This window comes from Dicentrarchus labrax, unplaced genomic scaffold, assembly GCF_905237075.1.
Source record: "Dicentrarchus labrax unplaced genomic scaffold, dlabrax2021, whole genome shotgun sequence".
Classification (NCBI taxonomy): Eukaryota; Metazoa; Chordata; class Actinopteri; family Moronidae; genus Dicentrarchus; species Dicentrarchus labrax.
The window spans coordinates 3,154,893-3,179,979 of NW_026136710.1; the positions used below are offsets into that span (position 1 = coordinate 3,154,893).

General features: G+C 39.4%; 1 protein-coding gene across 1 annotated transcript in view; it reads right to left on the minus strand.

The window, feature by feature from the left end:
• Positions 1 to 5,865: 5,865 nt before the first annotated feature.
• Positions 5,866 to 25,087, minus strand: part of zswim6 (zinc finger, SWIM-type containing 6) — a 48,755-nt gene continuing 29,533 nt past the window's right edge. Inside the window, exons 3-14 of the mRNA XM_051413310.1 lie at positions 23,040 to 23,188; positions 22,788 to 22,938; positions 20,000 to 20,179; positions 18,529 to 18,705; positions 18,253 to 18,399; positions 17,184 to 17,330; positions 15,710 to 15,970; positions 13,578 to 13,713; positions 12,397 to 12,554; positions 11,378 to 11,541; positions 11,210 to 11,291; positions 5,866 to 8,876 (exon numbers count right to left, since the gene is read on the minus strand). Of these exons, the coding sequence (XP_051269270.1) occupies positions 8,014 to 8,876; positions 11,210 to 11,291; positions 11,378 to 11,541; positions 12,397 to 12,554; positions 13,578 to 13,713; positions 15,710 to 15,970; positions 17,184 to 17,330; positions 18,253 to 18,399; positions 18,529 to 18,705; positions 20,000 to 20,179; positions 22,788 to 22,938; positions 23,040 to 23,188 (2,615 nt within the window). The 3' untranslated portion in view covers positions 5,866 to 8,013. The remainder of the gene's footprint in view (positions 8,877 to 11,209; positions 11,292 to 11,377; positions 11,542 to 12,396; positions 12,555 to 13,577; positions 13,714 to 15,709; positions 15,971 to 17,183; positions 17,331 to 18,252; positions 18,400 to 18,528; positions 18,706 to 19,999; positions 20,180 to 22,787; positions 22,939 to 23,039; positions 23,189 to 25,087) is intronic.

Genomic DNA, 25,087 nt, shown 5'->3' on the forward strand with positions numbered 1-25,087 from the left:
TCCAGTAATAAATTCATCTAAATTATTTAGTCATGGGCCTCATTCATTTAATTCACTCTCAAATATTCCAGTTTTGTTGACTCGGTGTGGCCGTTCTTACTTCCAGTTTGGTCTTTTTTATTTCTGGTCAATATAAATAAGTCTTGCTCGTGATCGGTTCAAATAGCCTACCATTGTTTATACATACCGTAAAACTTCTAATAATAGCCTGGGTGTTTATTTGCTTAAATCACTGAACTCCCCCTGCCTTTATTTGGGCCTTTAGAACAGAACTAAACTAAACTAACTGCTGCTTCTCTTGAGTTTTGTTCAGCAAATGTGACAACTAACATGATGATTATGATGCTTCAGAGGTTTTTTCCCTTCTCTCCTGTTTACCATGTTACCGGTAAGTCAGAATGAAATAATAAATAATGATCGTTTTTGTAAAATATAGTGAACGACTGAATTGTGGAGAATCTATAACTGATTTGATGATGTGCAGCATGTGCATACTGACAGTAAGTAAATAACATTTATATTTGTGTAGGAGATTGAAACAACTCAAAACTCGCTCAAGCAGGCAACCCGGTGGGTTTTAAGAGGTTTTATACATCGAGGTAATTTCTATAAAATCCAGACCAGGCCTCTATTGGAGACCTGCGTTTATTTGTCAAAAAGTGTAGCCACACCAGGCTTTTAAAGGAGACCTGTGTCTATTAGGGACCCTGCTTTTATTGGAAGTTTTACGTTATATATATAAGTACAGTTAGATTCAGAGTTAACTAGCTCACAACCAGCTTATAACAAGATCATAATTAGGTTACAACTAACTTACTAACTATCTCCCAACTAGCTACGTTTGGCTCACATATAACTTAACTATCTTACTGCGTGTTTTAGCAGAACATTATCTTACAAGATGAGATTAGAAAGACTTTATTGATCCCACACTGAGGAAATGTGTTTGTTATTGAGCTCAAGATGCAGCACAACTAAAAACAGAAGAAAATACACATTAAATTAAAATAATAAAACGATTAGCTTACAACTATCCTGTATATATGGCATCTGTTTCTAACCCTGATAATGACATAATAAAATAATAATAACAGACATTTTGGGGTAAAAATAACTGTTCGATTTTAAATATTTTTGTAAACAGAGATCTGAAATCTAAATCTGAAATTCGGACATCGGATATCGTGAGACGAACGCTCTCTGTAGTTCCCATCACAGATAGAGAATACAGAGTCGATGGCTCCGTTAATATGGCAGCAGGAGTGGAAGAACAGGCCGGTCCACACAGGATACGTGTGATTAAGGGTGATAAGATTTATCTGCGGTGCCAGTTACACAGATGGGGTTACAGAAATAAGCTGCTGCCTGGCTACAAGATATGTTCTGATTGACGTAGAGACAATTTTGGTGTGTCCCAAAACAAATAGCCTGAAGTAGAAACTGTATGAGGCTCCTGTGCGCGGAGATAAAACAGGATATAAGTGTGTGTTTGTGTCATTTCTGACAGGAATTAGGGATTGTATGCAAATTAAAACGGTTGAAATGTGGGAAATCAATCTTAAAGAACAGACATATTGAATTTCTAATGAACAATATCATAACAAAATAGTATATACATAAACTCTACACACTTATATCTGAATATTATCAACTTAAATATTATTTTAATGGATCAACTTTGGTTAATTATGGTTAAATGTACTTTATGTAAAGTGAAAAATATCCTTTATGAGGAGGTGTGATTCAGCTTTGGGCAGGAAATCTAACTTTAATTGTCGAGTTTGTCACTTCCACATGTTATAAATAAAGGTTTAAGTGTCAGATTCTCCTACATCTTTTAAAAGTATTTATGAAAGGTGTTTTTAATCATTTCTTCTTTCTTTCTTCCTCTAATATCTTAAAATATAACATTAAAAGAGGCAACACATAAAGAATTTAAGACAGTGTAATATAATTTAAATCTTAATATATTAAAAATAATAATTATTATGGTAGCCACATTAAAAGTTAAATTACACATTACTGAATACAAACTATAATGTGATTTAACTCAATTTTATATATACACCTATATCTTAACTAAAAAAAGCTTTATTTATTATTTTAAGTGACACTAACTTGTAAGTTACAGAAATATTCCTCATTAAGTACTTTTTACTAGATATTTTGTTTTCACTATTCAAATAAAAATTACAAAATTAAGTCAGTTTAACTTAAAATTTCTAAACATCCTTAATCAAGAACTTATAAAATGTAATTAGTTTTAGTTAAAATGTTCAGTTACTAATTCTTTTTTAGTTAAATGAACTTATCTGGTTTAACAGTGAATAATACATCATTTATATTCCACTTTCTAATGATTATTTTAGAATATTATACTTTTTTTTTTACTTCATTGCAAGTTACGTCGCAGCTTCAGACATAAACAAAACATATAATCAACAAACAAAACAAAGTTATTATAGATAAACGTTATTGATTTTGGTGCTTTGAGCACATTTTGATGCCAATACTTTCACTTTCACCCCCTCAGTTGTGTTCATTCCTGCTCTTTCTGCCCTGCACTCACCTGAGCTTCCCCACCGACCTCCCCACCTGCACCTCGTCCCCTCGTCAGCAGAGAGTCATCATTCCTCCCCCAGTTCGTTAAACTCTGCCACCTGGCTTATGACCAAATAACACTATTGCTAATATATGGATTTAATTTAAGATAAAAAATTACGAACTGAAAGCTCAGAAATATTTCCATTAAGTCGACCTGATAACAGTATTTATTTGAGCTTCCTGCTGTGTGTGATGTTGTACTTTTTTTTTTTATACTTTTATCAATGAAATAATCTTAATATTGGTTAAATTCACATTTTTACTTCTCTTTAACTTAAGTGGAAACAGTTTAAACATTCAGCCAAAACAAAGAAAGATGAGAAGAAAAACAGTATTAGCGTAAATCCGGTTTAATAAATATATATATGTATATAAATATTATTATAAATGCATTACGTTTACTTAATGGGGAGCTTCTACACACAGAATTTATTCTGTCAACTAAAGTCTATACTTACCTTCAGTTTGTTTCCTTCATTTAAATATATAATATGTTACATTTCTGCAATAAAAACTAATAAACTCTATGTTCTATATGTAGTTGAGTTCTTCCATTATCCCAAATGTTTCCAACAATGTTCAAACTCAGAGAAATCTGTCATTTTATTCAGGTAACGCTGCGTTTCACCGGTCGCCTGTCGGTGGCGTCATATCCCCTTTGTGCCTGTGTCAGAGTTGTGGTTGTGGTTGTACATTGACTGTTTATCCAGTCTGAAGCCACATTGTTGCCATCCACTGTTTAGATCTTGGTGCTTTTTAACTCTAGATTTGAACCGGATGAAGGATTTTAGTCATCGGACGTCTGGATCTTAAGTTATCAGAGAAACAAGCTGAGCTAACGTTAGCAGCAGCTCGGCTCGCAGCCCCTCCGGGACGTCCTTTGTCTGTCCAACAGCGTGGGAGAAGCAGTGATTGTTAAGGTGGAACTGCTTTATTCAGTGTTTATAGAGGTTTTAATCAGCGGGTCTGTTTGTTTTGGAGAGGAGGAGACCTCTGTGGATCACTGGGCTCCCGGTAGAAACCTCCTGAACCATGAACACTGAAGGAATCCTAACCGGGAGAAGCTGACTGCAATGATGGTGAAGACAACAACTCCCATGATCCCACGCTGCTTCACAATGTCATCAAACTTCCTCTTTTGTTATTGTTTTGATATGAGAGACCCCCTAGACTTTTTTTCCCCACAACACAACTTCCCTTTTTCAGAGCTTCCTGCTCGAGCCCCTGAAAAGGGACAGGAAATGGGACAAGGAAAGCTTAAAATTCCCTAATTATCTTTGCAGGAAGTAAAATGAGCTCTAGGAGAAGTTATGACTTCCTTCTTGAGGACTGTGAGTTGTCTTTCCTCAACTGTGGACCAAATTCAAACATTAAAACCTCTCTGGGACAAACACCTGTGTCAACATCCTGCTGCTGGATGAATTAACATAAATACAACTGGTATCAAGGTACCAACAGAAGTCTGAAACGAGCAGATTAGAGGAGGGAATATCGCAGAGGGAAAACTCAAATAATCCATCGTTGTCTGTGAAGTTTCTTTCTTCACACATAAATAAATAAAAACTCCTCCAGTCATCCTCTCACACACGCCAATGTGTTTTCTGCTTGACTCACTGAAATGATAAATTGTGCTCTTTTCCAGCTTTACATAATGAAATTCACTTGCAACTGGATGAGAGCACAAGCATCTCAGACCAAAACAATGGCACAGAAATAAGATAAAACTCACCGAAACTGTCTTTGTTAGTCTTTCCAACAATCACTGATGCGGGTTTGGCCAAAATAAACCTTTAATTCACTGAGTTAGATGTGAAAATATTATAAATGTAAACTAAGGTCCACTAAAAGTTGTTGTTTCTGCCACTGACAGACTCAGGTTGTTATTCTCAGTGTCTGATAGCATTATTGAAAGGATCCCCACAGAGATAGACCTTTAGTTTAACCACAAACAGACGTAATATCACTATCACTTTCCACCAGACTGGACAGAAACAGAATAAAAGCGTCTCTGTTAGTGTTTCCAACAATCATCAACTCTGGTTTGGTGGAAATAAATCCTTAATTCACCGACATAGATGATAAAAACAGCGGTTTCAGTCGGAGCAGAAAATGATTTTCTGATCACCATCAGATGTGTAACTAGTCTGTGGCCTATATAAAACACCAGTGCATGTGTCTCATCATGATTGTTGATCTTGAAGAAGGCCGAAACATCATCAGCTACATAAAAAAGAAAAGCACATGATGGAGTCTTCAACACTTTCTTCCTGCTCTTAAGGTTAATCAGTTAATCATCAGGGTTTATATAATCTAAGGCCGTGTAATATTTAGGGAAAATCAAAAAGCAAATTTAAAAAAAAAATAGAGGACCTAGTATTGAACCTTGGGGGACGCCAAAATTAACTCTAAAGCAGGCAGAAGACTTTATCATTAGAGTACAATAGTGCAATTAATCCAGTTCATAACCACCTTAATTTCTACATTTCTATGCTCAAACTTGTGGATATACTGTACACTTTAATACTTTACAAACTTAAAGCAAAAACATATATATAGAGAAACATTGCAATTATAAATCTGGGGTAGTAAATTGTCACAAATGAAAATACAAATTCAAAGCTCCAGAAAAAGCTATTTTATCTTGTATTTTAAAAGCATACTATGCAGTTTTCCGGCTACCCCGAGAGTCGCTGTGGAGTACTTGTATTTAACGTTAACTGTCGTAAATACCACTCACCAGAGCTGTCTCCATATACGGCTCTGCGTCTCTGCACTCACGGCCTGATCCCCTCCCCCGTATACCGGTACATGTTCAGTAGGATGGAAGCGTCGGACATCCAACAGGCAAAGATAGACTCTGAAGATGTCTACTGACCAGGTAATGTCTGAGTGAATGCCTGCTAATGTCTTCCAATGAGGCTGCTTCTTATATCGCTGATGTATGTGACGTCGCGCCGTAAAGCAATTCGTGATTCTCGCAAGATTTGGCGGGACGCCACCTTTCAGACTTGCATTGCTGCTTCTGCCAGCAGCGTCCCTCCCCAGCTTTGCTATCGGGATGATTCGCTATACTACAAATTCATTTACCATCGAAATTACTTTGAAGCTGTTATATTAAGGCAAAAATCTTGCATAGTAAGCCTTTAAGATTAGTATGTCAAACTACTTAATTTCCAGGATCAAGAATGAACTTTCACACTCAATCCTAAATGTCCATTATTCTCATCAACAGTTTAAATAATTAAAAACACAAAGACTTCATCCTCTCAAAAAAACGAAATTTAATCAAAACAAAATGTTGATTCATTAACAAGTTTATAAAACAGTGATTTTTTAGTTACATAAATAAATTGATCAGTGTATCAAATCTTAGTTTCAACTTCATGAGCATGTTGACATGGTTGTACAATCATTTTTACCTAACGTAATAAATAAAAAAAGGGAGCATATTTTCTAAAACAAAAAAAAGGAGCTTACTAACAAACCTCTAATGAGGGAACGAACAAGAGACGACACTGAAATAACAGATGAAACGAGCTTTTAAAGCACAGAATACAGAGCCAGTTCAGCTAAAAAACCAAAAAATTAAAGACACTAACAGGTTGTAACCAAAGTCGGTCGGGCGTATGAAAAAAGGTTTGGTAGTTAGAACTCCCATTTGGTTATTTTAAAGCATTAAGACAAGGCAAGAAAGAAGGCTGTTCTTGTGTGAGGAATTCTAGAGAGAGAAATTAAAACAAATTGAACTGAAGGAGGAAGAGGAGGAGGAGAAATTAAATAAAAAACAAACACAAAAAAGGCGGAACAGTCGAGACCTACAGTATAGAGCAACTTTCTGTCCTGCACAAAGTCGAGATGTCAGAAGAAGAGGACATTTTTGGGGGCGTTAAAAAACAGAGCTTTGTTTTGTGAGGAGACACGAGGGGCAGATTTCCCTCCACTGGAATATCGCAGCAGTTGCCAGCTCTTATGTCGCCGCTGCTGCTGCCTCCACAGTCGTCTCTTTCTCCGACTCCTACAATCCTCCTCCTGTTTTCAGGAGAATACGCACTTTGCATGTCCACTTCCCGTCTTACAACCGGCCAGTTTTCTGCAGCTCATTACATGTCTGCAGAGCCCGAGCAGCCGGCGCGTTCCTGTACTACTGTTTGAACTGGCCCTTGATGCAATGCAAGGCGTTTTCTTTCGTTTTCTTTCTTTCTTTCTTTCTTTCTTTTTTGTTTTAAAAGTCCTTCTGATATGTTTTTTTAAAATTTTTTCAACTTGTTTCAAAAAACCAAAGTACTGCAGCTTCAAGTATTGTGCCTTACATAGAATATTCTGTCATAAATTAGTTAACATATACATTTTTTTTTCAATATTCAGACATATACTTTCATATATACAGGACAATAAAATGCTTTTGTTCTCTCTTTTGTCTTCTTTTTTTGTCTGCTTTTTTTTTTTCTTTCTTTAGAGAAATCCCTGAGAATGTATGTTGCCAAGTTTTTCCACAAGAGCGAGCGCTGTGACAGTTCTGTGACAAATGTGTCCGTAGAAATTAAACATAACTGAATGTTTGAGACAAACACTGCAAAGCCAAAAACAATCAAGCCTGAAGATGGCGGAAAAGAAAACCCAGGAAATTAATTCTGATGGTGAATTTGGAGGGTTTATCCCCCCGTTTACTTCACAGAGCAGATGAGCGAGGACTCGATGGTGCAAGGTGGTTTTGGGAGGGGGGGAGAGTAAAGCTGGATCCTTTTTAAAAAGAGGTACTTGTCACTTCAGATGGAGTTGCTCCATTTGGTTTAAAGCCGTTTTGTCTTCTCTTTGAGGCTGTGAACGTTAGCTGAGGGAAGTAGGAGGAGTGCAAAGGTGGACATTTTGCCACTGGACAATACAGTATATACTCAGTGTAAAACTCTTACTCTCTCGCTTTCATACATATAAAGGGAAACACACAAACTTCCACGAATTCAACAGTTCTCTCCTTCCGTAATGGTTTTTTATACACATCAATACCAGCTGTTGCTTTTATGGTTTACAGTGTTGTTTTTTTTATCTTCTTCAATTTCAAACTTGTCATTTTTAGGAGAAAATTTACCCTAAAACACATTTCATGTCTCATTCCTATCGTCATGGGCTTTCTATTCCAACACAAAAACAAAAACAAAATCAACCAAGAAGTCCGTCTGTGCTCATGCTTGGTACACAATGGAAAAGGGAAATATTCACTGTGAATAATCACCGCTAATTATTTTCCTTCAGGAAATCGTGTTCATCGTCACATTCGACCCAGCGGTGCCAAATCATAGGAATAAGATTTGCATGAACGTTGTTTTAGGAGGATTTTCACTTCAAGTTAGAAAGGATTAAAACAAAAAAAGAGACTCAAGAAAAAAAAAAAAAGGGCGATTTGATCCTCTTTCAACCAAATCTCTCTCGAACGAGCATCATGAGTTTCTTCTTGCCCTTGTATATCTGTTTCAGGTTGTCTATGAACTGTGTGAACTGGATGTGTCCGTCGTGCGCCATGAGAAACGTCTCTCTGGCTTTGCTGAGGAACTCGATGAACTCGCTGTAGTGGCGCGGGCTGATGTGCGTCAGCCGAGAGTGCGTCGTGTTGATGTAAGCCCCGATCGTGGCGTCCAGTAGCTGCCTGAGTGGAGCCTTGTCCAGAGGCATCAGCTTCCCAGAGTTCCTGCGACTGTGCAGCGCCACCATGCCCGGCGTCGTTAGTGTGCACCGCCGCAAAATGTCCGACAAGACGGTGGCACACTTGACGCTCTTCACCACCAGGGGGATGACGGACGCCAGTTCGTTTTTCCCCAGCGAGTGGCTGAGGGCGCAAGCCCAGAGCACGTCGTTGATCGCCGGGTGTGTGTCTTGGTTGTAGCTGAGGTTCAGGTGAGTCATGGCTAACGTTGCGAGTTTGTACGCCCTCATAGGATAACCACGGTGCTCCATGTAGCGCGCTATTGTAAACAGCTGTGTGTAGTTCATTCCCGTGGCGGCCGCGTCCAGTACAATCTGATAGGCTGTCTCGAAGGCAATGTGGTCCTTCTCGCAGAGTGTCAGCGCCGAGAGGGCACAGTTTTGAGGGTCCTTCATGGCACACTGCAGGGCCAGGGTGCGGGCGGAGTTGGCCAGGTTCTCCTGCTGATGGCAGTCCAGATGCAGGCGGACAATGGTGCTGTTGGACATGACCGTGCTAGCCACGACGCTCGTGGCTTCGGTCGGGGTGAAGAGGGTGAACCAGCTCTGCATGATGCTGTCCAACGCAAACACACCTAGACAGCAAAGAGGAGAAATGTTAGTTTATTTTATTTTTTTTATTGTTTTTAAATGTTGGTGTTCCACAAGGTTTAATCTTAGGTCCTCCTTTTTTCCCCATTTTACAAGCTTCCATTTGGGACGATGTATGACTATAAACCCTGGTGAAATCGTAGTTGCTACCCCCTTTGAAAAAAGTCTGCTCTGACCAACATTAAACATTTCTGATCGATAAAACAATTATTGTATAAAGCGGTACAATGTTTATCACTAAATTAACTAAGACGCTTGTTATTCTTTGTCTTTGTCTGTCATCGAACTCTCAGAGGTTTTACTGCAGTTAATAATTGCACTTAGAAAATTGGAATATTGCATAAAAAACGTGGTTACATTTACATTTTCTACTGCACTTATTCTAATATCATTATTTTAGGACTTGTTAAATTTAAAAGGTCCAGTGTGTAGGAGTTAATGGCATCAAACATCTAGCTTCACCCTCTCCCTGCCAAGTGTGTAGGAGAAACTAAGGTACCCTATCTAGAGCCAGTGTTTGGTTTGTCTGCTCTGGGCTACTGTAGAAACATCGTCCTAAACTGGACCTTTTAAGACAAAATAAAACTCTTACGAACCCCCTGCAGAACTCCAAATTACCCCCATTTGAGAAAACACTGTACTAGAGCACCAAATGTGATTAATATGCTGCTGAAAATAGCCCCCAATGATTGGACAATTTTCTCCTGTTTGCTTTAAAAAATAAAAGTATATATTTTTGAGCCATTTCAGTAGGAACCAAAGAGGCCACAGACAGGTTGGTGTTGTATTTTTTCATGGGATTTGTCGATAATAACAAAAAATCTAAAATCTCACCAGCTTTATCCTTTAAATTCTGCATTAAAAACATTGTTTTTTTTCCTGACACCAACATTATATGCTGCTTTTAGACCCTGAATACACATATTTCTATTTAAGAATATATCTAAAAAGACTCCAGCTGCAGCAACTTCGAGCATCACTGCCCAAACTTTGTATTCGAAACCATTCAATGTTTCCTGGATTCCAACAAACAAACTACGTCATCCGCTCGTACAATGCCCTTTTTGCCGCCTAATTGGATATTCTATTTCTAATTCTCTGACATTATATGGTCTGGCCCCCACTCTACATCACCAACTGGCATGTTCTCAATGAGCCCATTCAAACTGTGCTCACAGGAACAGGGACTCCTTGTCACTCCTCCCCCCCACCCCACCCCACATTCACAAGGAATCATCTGGGAGGAGGGTTTTCCCCCCACAGAGCTCCGTCCCTCTGGACACAGCTTCCTGTCCACTTCAGGGAAATCAGCCACTGGGTTTCAGTATTCAAGTCCAAACACGAGGACCACTTAATCAGCCGAAAGCCCACAATCTTCCATAATTACTACCCTGCCAGTCATTCCTTTCCCCTTTTCTTTCCCCTCCCGCTGAGAGACCTCTGAAATCCACTTTCTTTTTAAAGGTCTTGTGAAGTTTGTCCTGGTTCCCTAAATCCTCCCCCTGAACGGCTAATGTTCAATCATATCTTTAGAGAGATATTTGGGTATCTCAGGAGCCTTGAACCAAAATCACCACATTTACTCGAGTACTGCACTTAAGGGACTTAGTAGTTTGTACTACTTTATACTTTACTACATTCTTTTGACAGCTATAGGAACTAGTTACTCTGCAGATTAAGATTTCACATATAAAAACATACAAGTTTATAAAATATGGTGCATGTTTATAGATTAAATCAGTGGTTTTTACACGTTTTCACGTCAAGGAACCAAAATTAGACCACAGACCCCCATTTTAAAATATAGGAGTTTGCTTTTAGATGTTTTATTACAGAAAATACATGTAACCAATGTCATTATAATACTTATGGATGGAATTATTGTAAAAATAAATGATCAATCAAGGACCCCACTTTGAAAAACACTGCATTAACCTAGCAAATATAAAATAATAAATTGAGCTCCACTTTAAACAGCAACATTAAAATGCTTCTTACATGGTAATGCATCAATAATCATAATAATAAACTATTAAATTAAAACACACAGCACTTTTACATGTTGGTATTCCTACTTAAAGGATGTGAGTAATTCTTCCCGCGGCTCTAGCGTGAGCTGCAACAATCAGCATGCCTGGCTAACTAGTAACTTAACGTTACTCGAAGTATCTTTTAAACCTAAATGTGTTTTATTGTTTTATCTGGTTGAAATTTTCTTTTAAAAACTTGCAGATTTTATGACTTTTTTTTTATGAAGCACTCTGTAACTTGGGTTTTCATAGTGCTCTATAAATAAATAAACAAACAAACAACTCACCAGCCTCAGTAGCACAAGTGACCAGCCATCGCACCATCTCCCTCCTCCGCCAGTTCAAGGTAGACAGCGTCATTCTCATCACCTGAACGAAACACGCCGTTAGCTCGGAATCTGATTTTACATCATGCATCACATACAACACGTGTTTGTGGTGTTGTTGTTGTTTACCTGAAGACCCAGCTCCAGGGAGACTTTGAGCAGCGTGATGTCCGGCAGGCTGTCCATGAGGGTGGCGATTTTGAAGGCATCCTGGGCCAGTTTGAAGATGTGGGATGCGGAGTGGATGTTCTTCTGGATGGACTCTAACACTGTTTCTAGCTTACGAGCATCGCCTGGTAACACAAAACATCGACAGAGAGTCATTCTGAGGCGGGAAATTCACACACAACAAGAGAAAGTTGTTCAGCTCTCAGTAACTGAATCTCTGTGGTTGAGTTTCCCTCCTACGCTTACGTTCATACTTTCAGATATCAGCCTTATTTCATATATATATATTTTGCTGATTGTATTAGAGCTGTATTAAGTTACTGCTGATGCAAACCCAACCTTTCCTGCTGCTGCTGCTTCACAATGAAAACTTTCCACCGAAGAACAAGCAGGAGGCTTTTATTTAGCTTGCTTTTATGATTTCAGTTAAAGAAACGTTGCTGGGACGTAGAATCGCCCTTAAACATCCGATTGCATTTCAATAATGTGCATGATTCCTTAGACCTCTCTTAAACTTATATCTTATCTCCACCTCGTTCTGTAACCCACTGCGTGAATACTCTACTAACCCGCCTACTGATCCATCCAACAATCCGATAACATCCTTTTTGTAATGGTGGAGGAAACTAGTTTACATTCAGCAGCTGGAAATATTCTGATTACTTTGATTTTAACAAACAAAACTGGATTTTAATCGACATAAAGTCAGAATTTGGGTAACTAATAAATAGTAACTAGTAGTCTCACTAATTACTGGCAGTAATATGTAAAGTTATAATCATAGAAAATAGCCCAACACTGTGCATAAATGATAGAAACAGCTCAAATTAACAGATAAACTGGCAAAAAAGTTAATCTAAAATGAATATTTAGTTGAAATAGTCAAGAGTTATGGGTAAATAGTTGAAAAACTTAGCAAAACAAAGTGTATAAATGGTTGAAACATGAAGGAATATGTGTGTGTGTGTGTGTGTGTGTACCTTTAGCAGCAGTGAGCATGGTGGAGGCCAGTTCACACTGTTGGGTCTCTATGTGGCTGAGAGTGAACCAGCGAGGGAGGCGGTTGGGCACCACTGACACTATATGGTGAGGCCGAGACAAGTCACCGGAGGGGGCCGTGGACTCCAGGACCGGCAACCTGAGAACAGACAAACCAAAAAAAACATTATTATTAGTTCTTTATTGCACATAAAAACACAGGAACTGATCTTTCCACTCTCAAGAACATTTCATAAAAGATAAAGAAGTTATCAATGTTCCTTTTATAGCATCAATCAATAGTTTTCCTCCACAGCTAAACTCAGGTGGATCTTTGCCTCCGGCTGAGTTTAAAAATAACAGCTCTCCTGTTCTGTCCTGTTACAACTGCTGCGATGCCGCGTCTCTGTAGTCTTAATATTCCTGCTTTGTAATTCAAGTGCAGGATTAAAATATATAAAGATTTACATATTATTTTAAAAAAAAAAGAATCAAAGGGGTTTAATTTTGGGCGAGAGGAAATAAAGTTTCGTAACACCCGTGGCGGTCAGGGAGGAAACCAACAGACTGTATTTATTATTCACACATTTTTATAAAACGGCGTTGAATTATTTAGTGAATATTCCAGCAAAAGGAGGTTTTGTCATTAAACGGCGCCCCAGATAGCTCCTAAATCTGCCTCTCTGAATCCATCACACACACAAACTGAAAATGAGACTGAGGAGCCAGTTAGTCCAGTACAGGAGAGTAACTCGTCCTCTATTTGCTTCTGATCCTCCTCTCATCAACCGAGGGGGGTCAGGACCTGGACTAGGGGATGCCAAACGTTTCACTAGGGTATTCTTGATTTAGAGGGTGTAAGAAACGTTTTTATTTCTGTGAAGCAAATCCTTAAAAAAAAAGAGTGTTTATCTGCTTCAAATGTCCTCTAACCTTCCTCTGACTGACTGACTTCTGTCCTGATGCCACAGTCTGGCGATCTAGCATGAAAATTCAATCCAGCGTCTGCATTTTATTTTGAAAATCCACCAGCTTCTCTATGGCGTTTCTGTGTCTGACTTCCTGCCAATGCTCAGACGTTTCTGGGAGGCACCACAGTGCAAGGTCCAACGTCTGAAGGAGTTCTTCACGGTTAGACAACAAACTTTACACGAGGTTGGAAGGGCGGGGGGTTTCAACTCACCGCATGGCCCTCAGTGCAATTTTGTACGCCAGTTCGGCGTCATGAGGTAGCAGGGAGGTGAAGAGATACTTGGCAAAAGTGTGCATGGGGACGCTTTCTCTGTAGAGCAACTCCCCCAGACCACTGTAAGGACCAGCTGGAAGAAAGAGAGAAAAAGATGATGATGTTAAAACATGGCGTGCAGTGCAGCTGAATGATACTTCACATATGACTGGACAGTGTGACCTTGTTGTGTGTGAGATTATTTCCTGAGTCTGAGACCTGAACGCACAGACTGATCTGGAACTGCGTGACTCAGCCGGGTATCAGAATGACGATCGCTTTGTTAGTCAGCCACCGAAAAAAATGCACAGAGACGCTGTGAGAGAGCATCACAGAACATCCTGAAACATGTGAGAACTCAAGAGGTAGCGCCAGTTACAGGAATCACAGATGACAGTGGAAAAGCCGTTTTAGTCACTTCCAAAAGTGAAGTGTGTGAAAGGAGTGAATTACACTACTTTTGTTCCCTTTCTTTTAGATAATAATTCAATTAAAGGAAAGCACAGTTATCAGATCTCTAAAGATATCAGACTTTTGAAGGATAAAGCTTTAGAGTTGTTCTACTTTTCTCTGTGTTCTCTTAATTACTTTTTTAATTCACTCTGCAGCACAAAATAGGCAAAATTAATGCCTGAAGTTCTTAGAAACGTTTGGTTGCATGCTAATGGAAGCTACATGAGCAGTTAGTGAATGTCATATTATTTGTTATTATGAATTCTTACATAACGACGACAAAATGATTGGATTTTGATATTAAAATGTTTTTTTTGTTGTCATACATTGTTAAATATGGGCACAATGTAACTGAGGATGCAATCTTAAAAGGGTTTAAAGCAAATAAATTGACTTTTTGATGCATTAGAAAGTATATTATTTCCTCACAAATGTTGCTTGTCATTACAGAGTTGTAAAATGTGGCCTATAATCAAACATCAGAGGCTTCAAAAAGGATAAATATGGTCGTTTTGTAGGATTTGTTGATAATAAGAAACTAGACTTGTCCTTCAAAAAGAGAACAAAAGATAAAAAAAATTTGCCTTGATAGAGATAAAAACAATGACTTCCTCCACTTTATAATCACAACCAGAGTTAGCAGAAGCCATATGTGAGAGGAAGCAGCTCTACCATTACTGGGTTTGATGTGAAAAGGGCCTTGAACCATGCTGAGCCACACACACACACACACACACACACACACACACACTCAATCACACAACGTCAGCAAACACGGGCCGACAATGCAAACAATACACTTGAGTGTAAATGTACAACGAACGTACACACACACACACACACACACACACACACACACACACAGCCACAGATAATTAAAGCAGAAGGGCAGGTTGTGGTTCAAGGTGTGAAAACGTGAACCTTGCTGTGTGTGGACAGTGTGTTGCTCATGGGTTCAGTGAGGGGGCGAGGTGTTAGGGATGGAAACATTTCAAGCTTAGCTTAGCATAAAGACTGGAAAGGGGGGGAAACAGCTCGCCTGGCTCTCACCTAGCAGCACCTCTAAAGCTCACTGAGATATTATAGCTACAAAAATCAATTATAAAACACTATAAGATTCATCTCTTCTCCCTAAAACAATAATTTTAATGCATTCCCTAATTCATATATTATATGTAATCTGTTCATTTAAGTTTTTGGGCGGCATTTAATTATCATTTTTTAGTATCAACTCACAGTTTTGTCTGTACAAACTACAAAATAGTGAAAATGTCCACTCACAATTCAAAAGGTGAAGTCTTCACATTTCTTAATTTTTTCACCTCAAAACCCAAAGATATTAAAATGAATATCATTATCATCATTTATGCTGCAAATTAGCTGCAAAATATCACTTTTGAACACCTTTAAAAGGTATTTTACAAACTGCCCTGAAGGAAACATGCTGCTGATCTTTGACTTCAGGTTGAAGGTGTTCTGGGTGGTATGACCTGTATGTCTCTCTTCTTCCCTTTCTGCTGTTTCCTCTGCGTACAGTGCGTGTTTCAACATGTGAAATTGTGAAACTGCAAAGAAAGAAGAAGCAAATCCTCGTATTCGAGAGTCTGGAACCGGCGAATGTTTTGAGTCGCACTCACCCTCTAGCAGGATGGCAGCTTGTTTCCGGAAGATCTTCACCAACGTGTCGTCCAAATTGACTTCCTGAAGCCTGGCCAATAGCTGCTCTTCGTTGCGACACACTTTCTCCTGGGCGTAAAGGCCGTCTGGCATCACCCTCTGCTGCCCTAAACCAATCAGAGCCGTCTCCACAGCCAGCGACACGAACGTCTCTCCTTCCTCCAGGAAACGCTGCGCCGGGAAAACAGGATGCTCCGTCCTCCTACCTGCACCCGGCGAGCCTGAGGGTGACGTAGAGAGAGAGGGAGAGGGAGGGTGAGGGATGACTTAGGGAGGAAAATGTTTCCTTTGGGCCGTGGATTGACCCCGAGTATTGATAAATCTATTGATCTATTTGTTCGTTCTGGTGTTCTTTTTCAGTGTGTATCCTCTTGAGGATTGTAATCATGTGTTTTAATGGCTTAATGATGTCTTGGCAGACCTCACAGTTCATCCCAGGAGGGTTAACAGTCCCTAATGAATACACACACACACACACACACACACACACACACACACACACACACACATACATATATAGTGCTCGAAGTCTTAATTGAAAACTTTTACAACTTTTTCCACTCGGAGGATTCATCAGTCTGAAGAGAAACAAACGGTAACCGAGGCCAGACGCGGCCGTCCTTTCTGGCTAAAGCGTGTTGAAATTCGTCTAGCTGAGCTCACTGCATAATTAATGCGATTTAATTGGAGTGTTTTTCCTGCCGCATTTCTTATTCATGAGCTGTTATTGGAGGATGACTGGGGGCCAATCAGCACGTCTGTGTCATCACTGCTGATTGCAACCCGAGGGCCCGCAGCTCTGACAGGAAGACGCAATCACTGCAGTGTAAATGTTTGAATCACACACACACACTCAGGAAAATGTGTGTGTTTGTGTGCTGTACGCGTCAGTGGTGGGAGGTACATTTACTCAAGTACTGTACTTAAGTGCTATTTTGAGGGCTTTCACCTGAGTATTCCCATTTTCTGCTACTTTATACTTCTACTCGGCGACACGTCAGAGGGGAAATACTGCACTTTTCACTCTGCTGCAGTGTTTCAGAGCTATAGTTACTTGTTATTCTTTAGATTTTACATTAAATACATGAGATAAGCTTATAAAATAAAAAACATTGTTGGAGATTAAACCGGTTCCCAACTTATTTGGCCCCTTACAAAGGGACTACGGATCAAACTTAGCTTATGAGCTAACTCTTAGCTAACTTAATGTGCATTGTGTAGATAAGTAAGTAAGTAAGTAAATAATTAAGCAGTGTATAGTTGATTTGTTTCAGTTTAATTAAAGGGAGAAAGTTTCATTTAAATACTGCTCAAGGGCCAAAAAGGTGGAATTATCTGATATTTCACACAAATAGCAGAAGATTGGATTTTATTAATCGATCTCACGACCGCTCAGGTTTATTTAGGTTTACTTAAGTATGTGTGTATCAGTACCTGAGAAGTCGAGCAGGGCCGTTGCGCCGTCCTCGCTGCCCCGCCCCGTCTCCATGAGGGTGCTGAACAGCGTGCCGATGGGGTCCAGAGGGTGGCCCACCCAACCCTCCAGGTTGGTGACTGACGTGATGCCTTTATGGAGCAGCTCTGCAGTGACACACACACATACAGACGAGGCGTTTAATATCACACAGAATGATGTTTGATTCTTGTTTTACGGTATTTATTGGTCAAAGCAGCCAGCAGGGCCCTACAATTATTCATTAATACATTTATTGACATTTAGATCCTATTTTTTGTCGGTGGTTCCCAGCTGTATACAACAATGATTCAAAGGACTATAATTAATCAGTTAAACTGACCTGGACCCAGATAACAGGCAGAAAATTGATGGATGAATTAACCAATTAAAAGGATAATTAATTAATTTAAGTTTTTTGCTCAAATTGACACTTCAGGTCTGATTTAATGAGATTTCTGTTCCTGTAGCTGCAGCACTGACAGCTACAGGTCAATGACAGTAAACTACAGCTCTGATGGTTCTGACTGAAACTACCCAAGTATATCAACTTGTATATGATATATAATGTCTACTATGAAACAGTTAATGAAGGTGTTATCAAACTCTATATTCTTTTAAAGTCTTTCATTACTGTTTTTAAGCTCTTAGCACATTTTGATTTACTATTTTATCTCATTTTTGTTGATATTTTCCCCCCTAAAAAAATCTTACGAGGTACTTTCATGAAAGAAAACTCTTATTTTAGACTCTAACTGTAAATTTTAACTTTATTTTCTGAAGCTGACAAAAGGTATTTGAATGTTTATGGCCCAATATTAAACGTTTTGAGTTATTTCTATGCAGTTTTCAATAGTGTATCCAATTTAAGGGGCATAAATACATAAAATATACAAAATGATGCCAACCTGATTCATGTTCTTCTTCTTAATAGAGCTTAAAATGTTTTAGGAACCCAAATACTTAACTTTAAAACATGGGGAAGTAAAAAGCATCATTTTAATGCAAAAAAACAACACTGAACAAAAGCTTGAAGGAGGATAAACTGACCTTTTTTGTGAGCTCGGAAGAACTCCAGCTGTTTCTGCTGTTGCCTCCGCAGGGTGTTCACTATAGCGATGGCCAGTCTGAGTGCTTCCTTGGGGTAACCGTGTGATCTCAGCGCGTCCACCCGGGCGCACGCCGTCGGCACGTGTTCTGCAGGAGAAGAGACGCAAACAGAGAAAAGATATTTTAACGCTCGCCTTCCATTTTTTCCTTCGTCTTCTTCTTCTCATTAATTAAAACCCGTCCTCCCTCCAAACCCCCGTGTCCCTGCTCTCTCACCGTGCCACAGGGGCCACCCTCGGGCGTCGAAGAGGGAGCTGTCGAGGTTGTCATGGTAACAGTAGTTGGTGTAGTGGTCCTCGGTGATGATGTGCTGCAGGTGGGGGTCCTGCCAGTGCAGGTCGCAGGCCTCGATCGCCCGCGTGAACACCGTCCGGTGAGGACGCGTCAGTGAATCTGCCAGAGACGAATGTGAGATGTCAGTGTGTTTTTAAAGCCCACATTGAACCACTGTGACGAGGTAGGGGGGGGGGACGCGGTGGGAGAGACAGGAGGCAAAGATACAGCATGAGGTCATAGACACAGGTGCATGCTGGGGAAGTTAATTATTGTGGTACGGCCCACTGATCCGGCTCCAGCAGCAGCAACTGTGACAAAAGGCTATTACAGTACTGTAAAAAAAACAGCGAAGCATGAACCAAAATTCCTTCTCAGAGTCATAACTCGGTCAAATGTGAACACACACACACACGATACACATATTTTTAGATTCAACGTGTCTTACACTTTCCAAAGATATCATCGTCTTCAATGTCCGTCACAAATAAACGTCCATGAATCCTCTTAGAAGTCACAGAAAAAAGACTTTATAACTCCAGAACCGGCCTTAGAATCATCCTGATTTTAACTATTGTTCTGTATCAAAGTAATCCAGTGATACTTGTGTGTACATCCACGGCTTCTTTGCAAAGAGGAACTGCTAATAGCTGATTCTGCAAACTTTTAATTACGCCAAAATGTAAAGAAATATATGCTAAAAAAAACCCTTAAGTTGTAGCCAACAGTGTAAATCTATGGCAACATTACACTTCCTGTTTACAGATCCCAAATTATAGGAACTGTACTTTAGAAATAAAATAAATAAAAGACAAAGAATAATAATAACAGAAATGACAAATCCATTAATATTAACTTGTTGCACTTTCATTGATTCTGTCTCTTCTTTTGGGGGGGGGGGGGCAGTTGTCTCGGTCTTCACGCTGTCCGACTTTGAAAACCGCCGTCGTAGCGCGACTTCAAAATATCAATAGCACAACAAATACAGGGCCATTACAGTCAGCAGCAGTAATAACGACGCCTGTCTTCTGATTCGAAACAGTTTTATTAGCACCTGATAGAAATGTTCATGTGTTCATGTTTTCTCTGATTTAGTGGAAAAAGCTGCAGGACCTCAACTGTGTTATTAGGCTCATTCTATTAGCCTCACTAAAAAGGTAATAAGGCTTGCAGGCACAGAGATTGAAGGAAGGAGAGTTGATTAAAAGAGAGGGGGGAGGGTGGTGAAAGAAGACTTAACAGCGTTAATACAGCAGCAGAACAGAGGAGGAGGAGGAGGAGGAGGAGGAGGAGGAGAGAAGAGAAAGAAACCTGATGAGAAAAGATGTGATGTAGGAGAGGATTTGGGAATTTAGAAAAAAACTAAAGGGATGGGGGGAGGCGACGTCTCTTCTTCAGGCGGGCGCCATCTCACCTGGGTTTCCAGGAGGGCCCTGGGGCAGAGCGTTGGTCAGATTGGTCAGCTCGCTGCCATGGTTACCGTCCTCCAAGGGGCAGACGTCCACGCTGTTCCACCTGCGAAGCTGTCGAAGCCAGAAACCCTTCTGCTCGGGCTTATAGTGGGGGTTCAGCACGATGCACATCCACAGGGCGCCTGCAGAGACACACACACATTTACATAAGAGATATAAACACACTCACACACACACTCGTAGCCTGCAGCAAAACACTATATATTATTGCTATATCTGTCACCAAATCACCAAAATAGCTTCACTTTCACCTCCTTAAAATAGATGTAGAGTTGAATTATCTTGCGCTGAATGGTGCAACTAACGATTGTTTTCATTATCAGTTAATCTTTTGATCAATAAACTATGAAAAAAAAGTGACAAATGTTTATCGCAGTTTGATTATTTAAGCGACAAACAGTCTGAAACTCAAATTTATTTAATTTTCTCTCACGTGAAACAAGGAAAAGCACCAAATTCTCACATTTAAAAGCTGGAACCATAAAATATTTTGGCATTTTTGCTTGAAAATTGACAAAATTGTTCAATCAACTAATTATTTTCTAATTTTGTTTTTGGTGTAATGATTTCTGCTGAATAAAAACAAATAAAAATGTTACTTTGGAGATGGAAAACCTGTTACAAGTAAAATTACTTGTGATATTTTTAAGTATCAATGCCAACAACTGTCTCAATAATGCAAAACACAAAAATAGTGTCATTATATCATATTTACATCAGCACACACATAAAGAAGTGACGACTTCAAATGTCTTATTTTGTCCGAGTAATAGTAGAAAAACACTGAAAATATTCAGTTTACAGCGATATACAACAAAGACATGCAGGAAATTGTCACATTGGAGAAGCTGCAACCGGATAATAACCGACATTTTTGCTTATAATAGTTGCTGATTAATTTTCTGACTATCGGCCGAGCGACTAATTGTTGCAGCTCCGTGAAGAAAGTGTGCAGAAGTGGTCTGAGATCGGCTGCATTGTCGGCCGCAAACTGTGAAAGACTGTGGATGCAGATTGGGACAGGGAGGCACATAAAGAGAGAGAAAGAGGGGGAACAATGAATAGGTTGAGGGATAAATAAAGGATGACAGATGACAAAATGAAACAGGAGGAGAAAAGAAAGGAAGTGAAGACGGGGAGGAGAGGTGAGGGAAGGGAAGGGAAGTGGGGGGAGGGAGGCTGAGGATGGGGGGAGGGGACAGGAGGAGAGAGGCTTTATCCTCCGTCTCTTTGTTAGGGCTGCTTCAAGGACAACACTGAGGAGGGAAAACAGAGCGCCCAGAAGAGTGATGTCAGACATGAGTGACGAAATGCAGAGCAAGAATCTACAGCGGCGGTGGGGGGGGGGGGGCGGTGGGGGGGTAAAGAAAAACAAAAACAGAGGAGGAAGAAGGTGGCAAAGAGGAGAACTGTTACCTACAGGCGGGTTTTATTCACATCTCAGTTCGGTTACAAGTGAAGCTCTTTTGATCACAAGCAGCGAATATGTTTATTTCTTCAGCCGCCATCGTATCTGTGAAACACCAGGAACCTGAACACGTTTTTATATGTATTTAATCTGCTCTGCTGGTGCTTTTTAATGAGTTTACACAAAGATCTGGGGTCTCTGTTCCTGAGAAGGAAGCGTCATTGTTTAATTTGCCAGTTTATTTTCTTTATTAGGGCTGTCCTATGTCTATAAATCAGAGAAACACTGAAATCAATGGAGGTTAAACTAGTAAAATATTATAAATATTCCTGTGGCAGAAATACAAACCACAAAAATAGTTACTTATCTTCACTTTCAGCTCCTTAAAATAGATGTAAAGTAGAGCTGAATAATGTAAAGTTGATTTATCCAGTGCTGATTAGTGCAACTAATGAGTATTTCCATTATTGATTAATCGTTTCTCACTTTTTTCTCATAGCTTATAGACCAAACATCTATCACAATGTCCTTATTTTGTGCATCCAACAGTCCAAAACCCAAATATAATCTGGAAAAGCAACAAATTCTCACATTTTAAAAGCTGGAACCATAAAATATTTTGCTTGAAAATTAATAAAATAGTTGGATTTAATCAACCAGGTTTATAAAATAGTAAAAAATGGCCCGTTACAGTTTCCATGGTAAACCCAGTAGCAGCAGAGATCCGACACAACCGCACTCAACACGCCACTGAAACAAAAGCCCCGTAAACAAAAAGCCAATTACAGTAATTAATTAATGTAAACTGCGTTAAAGACGTAGAAATAAACAGTCAGCAGAGACAGAAACTCCCTCCAGACAGCGACGGGCCAAAGAAATTAAAGAGGGTTTGTTATTTAATAAAAACATTGAGGAGCAGCTTTTATCTTAATGCAATGCAGAGATATACAACTCTCAAACATACAATGGATTGATTTCAATAAAGTTAATGTACTCACGACTATCGTATCAGGACTCGGGATCAGCAGATATTAAATGACTCTGATCGGAACAGGGGGCTAAAAAAAACCTGATCGGGAATCTCTAGTAATTACCAATACGATACCAATATGTCTGCGGCCAATATATTGATCTCTCTGGTCCACAAATTCAATGTTTGTTGAATTATTTCACTTAAAACCACAAACTTAACGCATTTGGATTTAATGCTTTGACCTGATTATTTAAGGATTCATCGTCTGGGGATCATGAAGGTCTGACAACATTTAATGGCGTGTGTGTGTGTGTGTGTGTATGTGAGTGTGTGTGTGTGTGTGCAGTACCTAGTTCGTCCCACAGCTGCCTGTACTTGTCAGTCATGGTGGTTCCCTGTTGCCTCCACAGCGCCAGTCGGGGGTCGCCCATGAACTGCTCTGTGATCAGCGTTAACATGCGAGCGCCGTTGGAGTCCCTCATCTTCAGCATCTCTCTCACCTGCAGAGAACCGGGTGGCATTGTGGGTAAACCTTGCCGTACAGCCCGCCAGCCGCGGCGCGACATTGATTGGCGTTTTTTGCTGGAAGTGATTCTGTTACCTTGCTGAACAGTAAGTTGAGCTGCTTTCCCGAGCCATGGTACCCGCCCTGGGAGAGAAAGAGCTTGACCTGTTCCTGAACTTGCTCTTCATCCAGATGCCAGCAGTTCTCGTCGTCCACGCTGGCGCCCGCCGTCGGATCCGGAGCTCCTGCAGCCAACAAAGGAAATCAGTCAGCGGCTCATTACAGGAGCTTCATCAGACTAAACTGATGCTGATTTTCATTTATTAGTTTATTACATTTAGTGGAGGAAGAAGCAGAAAGTCCTTGCATTCAAAAACTTACTTAAGTAAATGTCATTAACCAGAAATTCCCATTACATAATAATGTATATTGTATTACTGTATTATAATGATTGATGCATTAATGTTTACATCACTTTAAAGTTAAAAATGTTGGTAAAAATGGGGCAGGTAGGTCACAATAATTAGGTCATATGGATACATTTTATCTGACTTCTCCTGTTGTGTTTACATGCTTGTTTAAATGTAGATTTTCCCAACTATTATATATATATATATATATATATATATATAAATATATATATATATATATATATACACGAATTGAATGCTGCTGCTTCTGTCTTCTTTACAAACTGTTTGGAAAACTCTGGCGATCCAATATGCAAAAGAAAATCATTGTTAAGGTCTGGAACAAAGAACCTGTTCTGAAACCTGTCTGACTCTAGTACTTTACTTCTCTTTATAGACGGAGTAAACCTGATAGGAGTTGCTAGGAGAAGCCACAGATATGGCGGCCCTTCCTCGACTATATCACAGCACTGGGGGTAACCACATGACACCTCAGTGACTTTTATCTTCATTTTAATATTTGTTTGTTGTATAGTATCCAAAAACATAATGGGATTGTATAACCAGAGGAACACAGAAGTCCACCAGTTGTTTTTCTTATTTCTTTCTCCTTATATGTAAAGGGAGGGGTGGGATGAGGCAGGTATTGTTCTGCCGCAATGTTCTGTTGTTTATATTTATTTTTCTCTGTAAAAATGATAAATGAAATATTTATTTGCATTTCCAGCCTTGTGCAGCAGTGAATTATTGCATTCTGAAGGAAACATGTCTCCTTTTCATCTTCCCCTACAGATATGTGGTTAAATACGGCCTCATACATTGCATCATTATGTTATTATATTATCATCTGTGGCATGAAATGGTCTTAAATGACAGCACTATTGTTTATTGCTATTATTTATGGGAGAATATATCGTCCAGTAAAAGTGGTTATCCTGACAGTGCTAGTGCTGTAGAGCTTGTGAAGTTCCCCTCAGGTATAAATAATCAGTTTATCTTATCTAACCTATAATAATACATCACAATGTATGTGTTGAATATATTCTGTGATATGAAAGTAACTGAAGTTATCAGACAAATGTAATGGAGTAAAAAGTACAATATTTCCATCTAAAATGTCGTATACAGTAACACATTGTGGGATTACTCAAGTACTCAAGTACAGACAGAACCTTTTATATAATAAAAAATCTTTTCGGGGAGGAGCAGACATAAATACGCCTGCATCAGCACATAGTTCACCTTTTACATTAATGCATTACTGCAGTGCTGGTTGAGCTGATCAATACCACAAACTCTGCAAGGTCTGCAACAACAACCATGCATGAGTGAAGAAAACATCAGATTTAAAACATTTTACAAGTGTCAGTGGGGACGACTAAATCCACGAGACTCAAAATAAGTTCTGCAATCTGCAACCGAACTACAGAGAATACAGTCAGACAGACGTAATATTTACATGTAAACAGTCCTTAAAACTACTGCACACAATTAGATTTATGTTGCACAATCATTTATGTTTTGTATGTACACAAAAGGCAAAGTAGCCAAACATTTACTATATATTCAACCATAAAGTATCCAAAAGTAACTGAGTGTGCCATAAAATACAACAAATCATGCTGCAGTATACAATAATAAAGCACAGAATACTACGACATGCACCCAAAGGACCACAAACAGTGTGAAATAAAGGATTATAGATCATATAAAAGTACCAAAACTACAAGGTCT